At 34.3% G+C, this 13574-nt stretch overlaps 1 protein-coding gene across 5 annotated transcripts in view; it reads right to left on the reverse strand.

Moving 5' to 3' along the window:
* Positions 1–13574, reverse strand: part of ELMO1 (engulfment and cell motility 1) — a 203652-nt gene that overhangs the window by 5235 nt on the left and 184843 nt on the right. For all 5 annotated transcript variants that reach the window (XM_072412197.1, XM_072412194.1, XM_072412195.1 and 2 more), the window contains 3 exons: positions 6146–6253; positions 2715–2797; positions 1244–1321 (listed from right to left, as the gene is read on the reverse strand). In XM_072412197.1, the coding sequence (XP_072268298.1) occupies positions 1244–1321; positions 2715–2797; positions 6146–6253 (269 nt within the window). The remainder of the gene's footprint in view (positions 1–1243; positions 1322–2714; positions 2798–6145; positions 6254–13574) is intronic.

Raw genomic sequence — 13574 nt, forward strand, 5'->3', positions numbered from 1 at the left:
TCGTTTCCAACGAGTTTCCTCGTTCGTCGGCGTCGTTGGTTACTTTTTTACGAACGATTTTTTGCCCAATTGATCGTTCGTCGTTCGATTGGAACGACAAAAATTGGAAGTGTGTACGCACCTTAAGAATGAGTGCATATTTATTGATAGACAAGTTTGATCATGACAAGTTAAATGACAAGTTTTGATGGTTTACATTTTAATGGATAGAACAGCAAAACGTTTTGGAAAACAGTTAGAGGAAAACTATAGTTTATTTTCAGTTAAGTACATTCTGAGTTATAATGAGTTACTTGGAAGCAAATTTTTGCTGAGACTAAGTTTTTATCTTGCTTGGTATTGCATATTTTATTACCTGTATTACATAAACTTTTAAATGTACTCTAGTGACCATTTTGTATATCAGGGGATGTAATTATTAACTGTTAAGCTCAGCTAGCCTTGTGTCCAATGTTTTCAGTTAGATTAGACCTAAAGACGTGTACTAAAATAGCAGGAAAGAATAGTAATCGTGCAACGTGATATACAGAGCCGGGCAACTTACAATTTCAAAAAGTGGCCAACAATGGCAACCTCCAAACTTCTCTGATATTACTATGTATGTATGTGTGTATGTTACCTATTAAAATTAATACATACATTTGTATAAGATTTTAACACCTCTTCTTGATACACGGTTTATAAAATCCCTGATCTTTTCTTCTTCTGATTTTAATATTTTATTTTGACTTTTGAATACTGTATTATGATTGCAGCGTTAGACATATAATGCTGCAGATGGGAACTTCAGACCGAAAGTGGCAGCAATCATATGAAGGTTGTAGTTTCTTTGTAAGCAAAGCCTCCAGCCTGCATGTATTCAATGAGTCCCAGAGCTGTAGTCCGGAGCGGTTAGTGACAGCCAGAACTCGGAGCCACTGGCTTTACTGTGGGTTGGTGACTCTCAAAGTGTAAAATATTTTTACTTGTATGCTCACCCATCTGTGCACTAAGATATTAATTTACCATTAATAAACATTGTAAAAACCCTTTGCAATTGTACATCATTGGATGTGTGTGCTGCCACCCTACTCACAGACCATATTATATACATAAATAAATTAAAATAATGAATAATTATTGTGTCTTATCCTTATTGCCAGTTGGAATAAGTTATGAAAAAAGTCCCCAATACAGTATAATTTGCATTGCAAAGATAGTGGTAACTTTCTGTACAGTCTTGAAAAGGAAAAAATCAACTTACCTCATGTTTATCTGGAGCAATGAAATTTAATTGGCAGTTGGAATCATACATGATTGAAAATGCTAGCTCGAGCACCTCCTAAGAAACAGATAGGCATAAGTATTATATAGGGATGAGAAGCTCTTGTGTATTCTATTAAGAATAGCATTAATATAATGTCACAGAAAGAACATTTTTTTATACATTAAAGAAAGTTCAATATTCAAGTTTCTCAGTCAGGCAATATAGATTAGCCATATAATATATATTAAAAATGTCTGTATAAGTCCATAAATTAAATAACAACAAAAACCAAGTTCAGTGTTAGGCTTGCATGATATGTATAAAGCCATGTTTAAAATTAGATACAACTAATATTTCAAATAAGATGCCCTCTTCTAATTCCATTGCCTAATGTTGGAAACGGTGATCTCATTTACCGATCTTTGTAAATGTGCCAGTACAAGAAGATTTAGGAAACATTTCAAGAACTAATATATACAAATAAAACATTGTCATTTGTCATGGCATAAGCACTTCCTCCCTGATTTTTATTTTCTCTATGCAACTGATGGCCAGACACATTATCAATATTCCATTACAGGTGTACTTTAAAGTGATTTTTATTTATTTATTTTTATTTTGGACAGTGCATATATGGGTTAAAACCTCATTTTTTAATACTTTCCAAGACTTTTTGTAAAGTAGCATAACAAAAACAAATCACTTTTTTATGGCTGTCCACATGTTTTTAGAGATTTTTCCTTGACTTACCATAATATTGACAATAAATCCTTCGACAGCCAAAAAAGAGATTTCCAGCATATTTCAAATTACAAAAAGAAACTTGGCTAGTTTTGTCTAACTACCATGTTCGGGCCTAGGTTGGTGGGCGTTTGTGTCAGGTTTTGAATTAAGATACGAGTCTATGCAGATGTAAAACCCCCTTGAAGCAGCTTACATGCAAGTTAATTGCAGGTCAAATTCACCTTTCAATAAATTGTGAATCATTTCAAAAGCATTACCAAGAACAGTTGTGGTTTTAGTAAAAATTATTTGTGAAGAGGTAAAGAATTTATTTTGAAGCAAATACTGCACATAGTTATGCATTTATTTATTAATTCATGATAGGGATAATATTACAGATTCAGATACACAACAAAGGCTGCATAAATAATCATATTATTATGCTGGATGGTAAGCAAGTTTTAAGAGACATTTATGCTACTGGAAAACTGTTAGAATTTACACCAATACAAACGTAGGACAAAAAAAATAGTACTTGGAATTCTGACACATGATGAGCCCACTGTGTAATTATCTTACTATGACGGCTTCAGGGCATCCATAGATGTCATTTAATAATTACAGACTTACTTAACAAAGTGACATAAATTGTGCCACTGCTAAGAAACGTGGAGCTCTGATCTGACTCATCACAGGAAGGCAGTGTATTGAAAATTGCATGAAGCATGCTTTTAAAAGCACTCACCTTGTTTTGTTTAAGAGCTCCTTTCTCCTTCATGTGAGGGCAGTCCTTCCCAGTCAGTATTGCTTTAATGTCTGCCACTGGCACTATAGGTAAGAAAAGAAAATACAAGCTGTTAGGATAGTATAAAATATATATTCACTGCTGGAATTACAGTTAAATGCATTCATTTTAAAAATGCATGAAAAAGAGTTATAATTCTGTGCAGCCATTTTCTTTATCCAGATACAGTTACAAGATCACAGCCAGGGTCAGTGTCCCCTCTCATCAAGCCACAGTGTAGTTAAGAAAATGCATAGCAGCAGTTGTTTTTTTCTATTTAATTTAAATTGTTTGCACATAGTTTAAAGCCTGTGGAACCAATTCAAGTCTATGGAGATGGCGGGGGTGGCAAACCACACCTGGATGTTGAATGTTGTGTCAAAAAAGTGCATGTTAATGAATATTGACCATTAGACTGAACATGCCCTTTTTCTCACAAAAATATAGTCTGGTCTAGGACCTGCCTTAGCTTGTGACTAGATATGAAGTGAAAATATGAAAACAAAGTCTTCATCTGTTCCTGTTCCTGACCTCATTGCCCTAATGCTGTCATCTCCACTTTCCATTCTTAGTGCTGTCATGCAGAAGATTACAGGAGGCAGATCTTAAGGGAGCTTTGGGTACTTTTGCCTCAGCGTGTATAATGATTTAATCTGTCTGGAGGTCATGGGCTATCACTCTCGTAATGCATAATTTGCCCAATTTCTGTTTTTGTATTGAAAAGCCTTCCTGTACTATTTATCATTTTTACCTCAGGGAATCAACATCCGCCTACTATATTCACCTATTAATTTGCTTACCTGGTTTCACATGGGAAATGTCAGACCATACTGTGGTCTGCGCCGCTACTAAAATTCCCAGCATCACTCGCGTCTATAGACCAGCGGCCTCTCTGCCTATGCCTGGTTCCACATTGGACTGTTTTCTTATTGTAGGGAATTGTAGTAGCGGTGCTTTTTCAGTTTCAAGTTTAACCCTGACTTTAAGTTTTTAATTTTGGCCCACCGTGTATTTGAGTTTGACACGCCTGGTATAAGGCAACATGCTCCCTATTCATCAGGGGTTTGCTTTAGGCAGTTTCATTAATAACACACACAAAATTTTTAAACCATGTGAAATATAGCATTGATTTGCAGTGCTTTCAGTTATAAGCTGTTCGTTGCATAAAAGCCAATATTTAAAAACCAAAGTCATTGTCACTATGTAGGTTCCTAAAAATCTCAAAATCTATTTACGGAAATAACTAATTACATATTAGTATGTTTATCTAGAAGAACAATGTTACTTATTTGTACTGCTGTTGGGTATATTGTATATTTTCCCATTATTTATTCTGGAGATTTTATGATTGACTCTGCTGTATTTTCAATCAGCAAAAACAACAGGATTAATTTTACATGCACTGTGATCTTTATTTATGTTTACAGCAGATGCCAAGTCTGCAGAAGTAATTATATTAGAGAGAAAATCCAGAAAAGATCTTTTATTTTTATCCCTATAAGCCCCGACTTGTTTTAACCTAACAAAGATTACATGCTGAATAATAAAAATAAACTATGCAGTACCAAGTCTTTATAATGGTATTTATTGTAACCAAATGTATATGTGTCACAGAATAGAATTTTTTATCTGTATTAACATTCTATTGCAGGTTTTAAACCAACCAAAAACAATCACACAAGTGCATGAATACTGAGGGTCAATCAACTGGCCAGGGTATTTGATGGGTGAATAACCTTACTCTACCTACCACTACTGTTGGACCACATCAAAAGTATGTTCTTCATAAAGGTTATGAAATCTGCTGGTGTATCTATTCAATGCAATTGGTCAAGGAGTCCATTCCAATAGAATGAGGGAAACACAAAACCTAAGCAACTGTAGAATGAGAATTAATGGCAGATGTGGTGGATGCTGCAACACACACTGGGACCTAATGGGATTTTACTAACAGTTCAGTCTCTAGCATTTATAAAGGATAGTGAGGGAAAAAAAAACTATGATGTATGACAGAATACACCTTGCTAGTGAGAAAGGCCCAAGGCAAAAGGCCAGATGTCTTTAAAATAACAAAGATTCCAAACTGACCAGAGAACTTTTTATTAGTGTGATTTTCAGTAGGGCATTTATAAACAGGGAGCCCCATACCATTCCAGTAAAAACTACCAAATATGTTTTAAAAGGTCAGGGTCTCTTTAACAACAAGATAAGAACCTCAAGGCACATACTGTATAGGGAGAGCAAATTGTGCTTTATTAACATTTACATTTAATACCATGGCTACCCCTGATCTCAGCATAAAAACAGATTCTATAATCATTCATTACCTGGGAAACATGGATTAAGGAGGATATAATAGGGACAGCCTACATTGATGCACACTGACTGTCCAATAAAAAAAAACTGTACTGCAAAAGGCCATTATTTCTATTAAACTCAGGCTTGCATAACTGTCTACTGGATTGCACAGTAATGCCTGGAAAATATAGGTCATGTCACCCTGTGTGACCATATCAACGTGCTGCTTCACCCACTTGTTTATTTCTGCACGTATCTGTAAAATGCATCCAGAAAATTGATGAAAAAACATGTTTGGATATGATATAAAATAATAGCTATACTGACTTCATTTCTATCTTATTTGTCTAGTACAAAATTAGTTGACTGAAGTATCGGTATTTGAGGTTTCTGTGATAAATTGAGGGCCTAGATAAATTGAGGGTTAAGTGGACCGTAAAGACATTTATCACATTATTATACATTATTATATCAATTATCTATGCTAAAGGTGTTCTCATTAAATTTAGAAGTCTTTTTTTCCACTAAGTGTGATTCATATTGCTCGGCATGAATAAACAATATAAGCACTTTTTTTATTCAGCAATATGGTTTCCCCCACATTCCAAAATCATAATGGTAGTATTCATGGCTTCCTTCTAAAAATTAGCCTTACACTATGTAGAGGACATTAGACTATGACTATTGGTAAGGACATTGAATTATGAGCTAATTTGACAAACAGCTGGTGTAAGGACTATGGTCTCTAAAAAAAAACACTTTGCAACATTCTAGTGCTAGTTAAATACATTAATTAAAAATAAAGAACAAATTATACCATCTATTAATCTAATCTATTATTATCTCATTCAGTGGAGGGCTTTCAAGTCCCCCAATTGTCTGTTCCTGACCAAAGGAGTGCACAGTTTGACCACATCCAAACAAAACATAGGGATGCTGGATAACAGCAATATTAGTTTTCATATTAACACATACATTGGACTGCTTTCCAAACTGATACTTGGTAGGAACTGCAATGTAGCCTTGCATGCCCTGCATATAATGATTGTATTTACACATTGTGACAATTACTTCACCAATAAGTGCATACTTACATTTATCTTGCAAATTGTCATGTGGCACCTCCCCTTGAGGGCTCTCTTCTAGGTCTCCATAGTGTAACACTTTGTGATTGGGTGAAAGCCGACAATACCAAAACTTATCTGAAAAACATAAGGCCATAAAAATATGTTAACACAATGGGCCTGATTCATCAAGCAAAGCCAGAAGTTCACACCCTTATTCCCGATTCCACATTTGACCCCTCTAACCTATTTATCAACAGATTTTCAGCCGCCAAGAATACACTGGCTTATTCTCCAAACATTTATCAACTAAACTGATTTGGCGCTTCGAGGCACGCATCTCCGGCAGCTTGACCCTAGCGAGCTTGCATTAAAAGTCATTCTTTCCCTAACAAATTATTCTTTCAAATGGCACACATCTTCCAGTTAAGCCTAAATAAAATATATGAAATAAGCATATTTTTAATTGACCTAATATTTTTGAGTTCTGAAAGAGATAACTGATTTCAGCTGTTTGCATAGGCGAATGCCTAAACTCTTACGAAGCCTGACCAGAGAATCCGCCTGGTGATAAGTCCCTGACAATAAGTTACAAAGTACAATCCAGTTGTTTTAAAACAAATATTAATGAAGGGTAAAATCTTTGACTTGTATTGAAATAAATAGTAGAATCAACACAATTTTAGTGTAATATATTTGAAAGAGGTTTAGGTGAACTAGTGGTGAACTAGCAATACATCAACCACATTCACTATTTGTAGTTGGTTAGAAGTAGATAGCTAGTAAGAGATTAGCTCCTCAAATATGGTTTTAAACGCGGAATCACAATGTAGCATAATATACAATAAAACCTTACAACCCCCTCCCACCCCCCAATAATTCACAGTACATTAGTGCTGGAGCAGCCATACTGCATGGTTAGGTCACATTCTGTTCAGAGGCAGGTATACATGACATACCTTACCATCAGGACAAATGTCACTTAGAAGTTTTCTCCTTTATTTACTACTATCATTTTACCAATATTACATACTTTTTTTTAACAGGATACTGTTAAGGAAACATTCTGGCTGTATTTAATACTAAAAAGTAAAGCTGCCACAAGAAAAATAAGTACACTGCTATTTCTCCATATTTCTCTCTTGTAGTGATGCTCATTGGCTTCAGTATTTTCTTGGTCAATACTGGGCATTTAGCATTCCATACTTCAATGCCATCCCAGTATCAGATATTATCCTTATAGACTTGAAATAAATACCACTATAATACTAACAAAAATGTAATATCTAACATACTGACAAACTGAAGCTCCATTCGTTTTTACTATATCACATATACTTTATCACCAACATGCCATTAGAAATCTTTGGGCACCTTACTACATTACATTGTCACAGCCCATTTTTCTTTTTAAGTAGTAAAATTTTTACATTAGTGGAATTTTATAGACAGTTCCACAATATCAAATTGACAACAGAAATCTCAATTACAGAACATTGTTTATAATATCATTCATATTACAGCATCAAGCTGCAGAACAAGTCAGAAGGAATTTGTACTGTTTACACAGAAAGCTGAAATTAGATTTTGGATTTTAAATAAATGGTATCTAATGCATATGGATAACATTTGTTTGCACTAAAGGAGATCTTGCATTATGATCACTCTAAAAATAAAATATTTGTACATAAAATCTACGTTAACATACTAAACTAAAGGCAAAACATAAATATCTGCAATATGTATAAAGAACAGGAGTAGCTGCTTACCCATTTACACCAATAAAAAAAGAGAGATTAAAAAAAAAGAAATGATAAGCTTTATAGGTGTTCATTAAGGCACACCAATGATAAAGTGGTTCCAGAGGGCAAGTACATTTAAATTCTACATTCAGAATGCCCAGGGATCTCCACAGCCCGATAAACACTGACCAGAGCTGGAAGTGATCTGTAGATGCCATCATGCAACTGGAACTCCCTGCCCTAAGAAACAAGAACAAGTCCACTACATCATAAAAGTGAAAATGTCTGATCAGATCTATGTTTCTAGGTCTAGAAATGTGTTTTGGGGGTGCTGATATTATTTATGTTTACAGATACCACACAGATATTATATTGTTAGCTGAGAACTTGCATTGCTGTTGGGGAAACCAAAATTAGAAGCACGTATATTTTCTTCTAGGTCATCCTGACTTCGAGCCATATCACATTGCAAATTACACTTAAAACACAATCTGTTTCCAACTCTAATAATGGATTCTAAAAATTATTTCTATAATACCAGATTATTGACTAATATAGATCTTGCCAATTCTTTAAACAGTTCTAAGAAAAGATAAAGTTGTTCAATCTGCAATTTCCAGCTGAACTATTACACTCATTGTTTTGTTTTTATAACAAAACAATCTACAAGAAACCAGACTAAAAAATAAATAATAAATAAATAAATAATAATAATATATATAATAATAATAAAAAAAAAATAAATAAAAGTATTTTTTTTTTTGTCAAGGAGAAATCAAGGTGAATGTGGCATCTGGTGCCCTTCAAAACTCCTGCTTGTGACATTAATGTGGATAGCGGATTTATATTCTGAATTGCATTAATAAATCTGGATGGCAACACACCCACATCTGTTCAGTTGATTTATGGGAAGTGTATTGATGGACTCTCTAAAGAGTTTAATAATGCCTGAAAGCACAATTCAAATGATGGTGAGGTAATTTCTAGGTAAATTATCACTTTGTTAGGACAATTAACTGAATGCCATGACAGATTCTGACTGAACTGTATAGTAATACGTACCATTTGACTATGTAGGTTGTCCAATGGTCTGTACCACCACATCATGGCAGAACTACTACCAAAACAACCCACGCCTATTGTTTGAACACTTTGATAAGGGCACCGATTCCTAACCAGTGGAAGATGATTAAGGCTTGCTTAGGTTTCTTTCTTCAGGCCTACATTTGAACTGTACCTGTGAACCACAAGCATGACTCAAATATACACAAACTTGATACTGCACTTTAACCAAAAAAAAAAATTCAGGATAACATCAGTTTCTAAAGATATCCCGTAATTACTATCTTCTCACTTCTTAAACTTGTGTATAGAATGAACATATTCTCTCTTATGTCTGTATCACAGTCTCTATTTGTTCAGTGTAAATCACTCTATCCATTTAAATTTTGTTTTGAATGCCCCAACAACAATATAAACCTGCACAATTATAAATAGGAAAAATTAACAGCAGGCTAAAAAAAAGGATGCTTAAGGCATACCAGAAGAAAGATACATGTAAATATGTCAATGTGATAAAGTACAAAATCTATATCTCTGTAAAAAATCATTAGGAATACTCTATACGTTACAAACATATACATATAGAAACACATTAAATACTTAAAAAGGCATATTGCTTATAACAAATATTTATAGTAAAAAATCATCAAATGAACTAACAGCATAGCATAACCTAAGCCTTGTATATCACCTTTCACTTGTGTTTGGCCTTAACTTCCAAACAACATTCACAAGATTCAGAGAACTTAGTAGTATGGATTTTCACTGAACATTTTAAAGGAATACACCCTTACAATACAAACACATATAGGCATTTTAAATTCTGTCATTCTTACAGTTTGGAATGCCAACCCAATACAAGCAATGTTAATATCCTGTCCTATGTTACATTAGCCAGTCAGATTTTTACCAAAGGAGTCATTTTTCTGATGGAAGAGCAATGCCTGCATTATTCTTTTTCTTAGGCTAGCATATGCGGTTATCTTAATGTTAAATTGTGATAAAGACATGTGATGCAACTAATTGTAAAATTCAGTTTTAAAATAAAAAATAATAATTTTATCATTATGATATCCTAGAATCAGAGTTTAAAAACATATTTATTTTAGAAGGTAGGGAAACCAAAATAGACTTTTAACACATAAAATTATTTTTCGCTAGGTATGTATGTTTATCACTGAATATAACTACACAAATATATGTTTACCTACAGGGTATAACTACCATATAACTTAACACCAGATTTTAAAACATTCTGCAATATGACATTGGTAGGTATTGTATTAAAATGGGCACTGCAAAATGAAATGCTTTTTAAAGCCACTACAAAAAATGATATATTTCCTTTCATGACATGAAAACATATCATACATGTTTAAAATGGTGGGATAGCACCAAATCTCCTACAACACACAATAAAGCACTTTGGTCTTGTAACACTATGGTTCCAGGTTCAAACTATCTATAGGTATATGGAGTATTTTCTCTCTGTGTGTGCCTGGGTTTCCTCATACATCCCAAAAAACATACATGGGGATTCCAAAGTGGCCTTACGTTAAGTAAGGAATATTAGGTTGCGAGTTGCTCTGAATGGCAGTTATTGACATAAAGACCAATGCATCCTAATCACCTGTCATCAGTCCTGTGTAATCACATGTCATCAGTCCTGCCTTGCATGTCATGGTAGACTGGAGAATACCCTTTTTCTCTATTGTAAGACCTAAAGTTAGTTCTAACACACTTCACTAAGGACAGCAAAGCTGTTGTGACCTTGATTCAGTGTGTTACTGCCACAACCACCAAGTACCATAAGGGGGGAAAACCGTCTGAAAAAGAAAACTAACTGAGCCACCACAACCAAGTTACAACACATTTTGTTTTGGAAAACTTCAGATCTGGCCAAGATTGTGTAAATACATTTAAACTGCTATGACATTCCACTTCATCACTATTTTTTTTATCACATTTGCAAAAATCCTATTAAGCATGAAAATTTTAAACTATGTTAGCTCAAGAAAAAACTCATTGATTATAGACACTGCATTTCATTTTACTAACATTTTTATAGTTTAAAATTTGAGTTTGCTTCTTAATAGATACAAGTTCAGTTATTTAAAATGGGACCAATTTAGAGCTGGATGAAAAAAATTATTATATTAGAGCCTATTAAAATTAAATGGTTTGAAACAGCATATTTCACGATTATACCATACGGTTAACATTAATTCTCTGTTGCATGAACTGAGTGCAATTTTTTATGGTTCATTCATAAGAGATTACCTTACAATCATTTGTATTTTCTTCATTGAAAGACAATTTCTGACAACAGTTTCTGAATGAACCCTTTACTTACTTTACTTTCACTTAAGTTAAAAAAACAAAAACAAAAACGAGACTTTCCGATGTAATAATCTCTATTTTTTGCCAAATCATTTTTTAAAGGCTAGATCAATCCCTCCTTGGTCTACCAACTACTGAGTAACAACATTCTCCACCAGGGAATTGAAAGATATGCGCTGCACTTTGACTTTCTCTGCAATAGTCAAGACTATTATTAGAGCTTTCTTATGCGCACCGCAAGGCATTTAGGACATAAGGATGCCTGTATTATACCCATACTGTCATTTTAGAGAAATACACATCTAAAAACCTGAAGGGGAAAATGGGGTAGAGGGACTTGGCCCAGAAAAGGGACCTCCAAATCAGGGACTACTAGGAAGTTTGCAAGCTGTTGATGCTTTTAGGTAAAGGTCTTCTTTATTTTGCAGAATGAATAATAAAAAAGTATAAACACACGCATAGCCTAAATAATAAAAGAAACAAAGATGATTTAAATAAAAAACAAAAAACTCGTGGAAAGCCTTGTCAGTGCAAATCATACCAACATGACAAGTGGTTAACAGAATGCTAGCATTTCACAGTACAAAAAAAAAAATGCATCTTGACTTTCTTATGACTGAGTAATCACCCTGGGATACATTTCATGCTCCAGATAGCACTGAACGTGTATATTTAAAGCTGGGCTAAACCAGTGTTCTCATTCTTCTATGCCAAGCAACTCTAATGTTGTACACAGTGTGTATATTATGAATGCTGTTAATAAATGGAACGAGATGTAAGCTTTACGTAATCATATTTTGAAAATTGTCTAACTCCAAAGTAGTTTTAAAAATACATAATTATTTTACTGATATTTTTTGTTAGAAATGTAATAGATCAGCTTGACTTACATAATCTTGCCAATGTGTGCTAATATTTTACCTTTATAGTACTTTATAGTGCCGTTTGTACAGCGCCCGTCACCCATCGTCCGAACGACCATCCCGGCGGATCCACAGACGATCCTAATGCAAGGGAAGGGGGAGAGCGCGCAACAGGGTGCCGCGCCGTCGTTCTCCCCCTCCCCTCTGCATAGAGCAGAATAGTGCTGTATGTACAGCACTCGTCCATGCATCGTGCAGTCCATAGTCGTTGGAAAGGATTGTGAAAGATCCTTTTCAACGGCAATAATTGCACGTGTGTACCCCGCCTAACAATTAACATACTAAAGTGTTTTGGTAGTTTTGTTTCCACAAATATCTGTTGATCTTGCCAAAAATCTTGTGAGCTGAATACTCCCTGTGCTCTCTTTATGTGCACAAAGAGGGGTTATAGAGATCAGGTTGGAAGAAGATTAGGGAGGATCTGTGTGCTTTGAGATCCATCAGAATTTAGTAAACAGGGCTAGATCCATAAGTAAACAGGGCTGATACTATGTGTTTAGAAATTAAGAGCTGTTGTCAAAGAAAAAGGTAAAAGCATACTATATTTTTAGAACATCAACAGTTTTTTTTCTGTACTTGCAGTGTATTTAATAGAATCAATAACGACACACTTCATTGCTTGTCTTGCCTCACTAGGCTTGAAATAAAAACTATTTATCTGTTCCAAAAAATATTTTTTCACATATTCCTTTTTTTTTTTTTGTGTATGCTTTCGTATCGATAGATTAAAGTTTTTTTTTTTACCAGTTGCCCTGTTCTGTGCACATTTTACATCTATAATCCAATAATGAAATCCTTTTATATCTATGTGTAGACAGATAATCTGTAAAAGAACACCATTTATTTAGGCTTATACAAAAATAATATATTCTGTCTATGCACTAGTCTCTTGTAATCTCCCATTCTCTTACAATAGCATTTGAACTGGGAGAGGAAGGGGCGGTGTGTGAATTTATTACATGAAGCCTGCAAAATAAAAAAACAGCATGAAGACAACATTATCAGTGATGAACTGTTCTTCCCTTTCCAATCATGTCTTTCTTCCTCTGTATATTTGGTATCTAGGTGCAGCTGTTCCTTCTGTCCTAACTGTAGTCTGTGTAGTCAATCCAGTGATTTCAGTGATCCATTATTTTGTGGTTCCATTATTTCACATTATGCAATGTGAAACAAATAATTTGTTGACACAGCATTAACAGATTGTAATGACTACTATTAGAAATAACATTTTTTCAGATAGTATATATCTGCAGTTGTGCTAAAAAGATAATGTGCTAAGCAAAGAAATAGAATATCCCCTAGTTTATAATTGAAGGCTTTGTAACACTTCATGGAGGCAGTCATGTGTGTTCAGTTCTGATGGAGCCCACTATCAATCTTACCATGTGTGTC

This window comes from Pyxicephalus adspersus, chromosome 5 (genome assembly GCF_032062135.1).
Source record: "Pyxicephalus adspersus chromosome 5, UCB_Pads_2.0, whole genome shotgun sequence".
Taxonomy (NCBI): domain Eukaryota; kingdom Metazoa; phylum Chordata; class Amphibia; order Anura; family Pyxicephalidae; genus Pyxicephalus; species Pyxicephalus adspersus.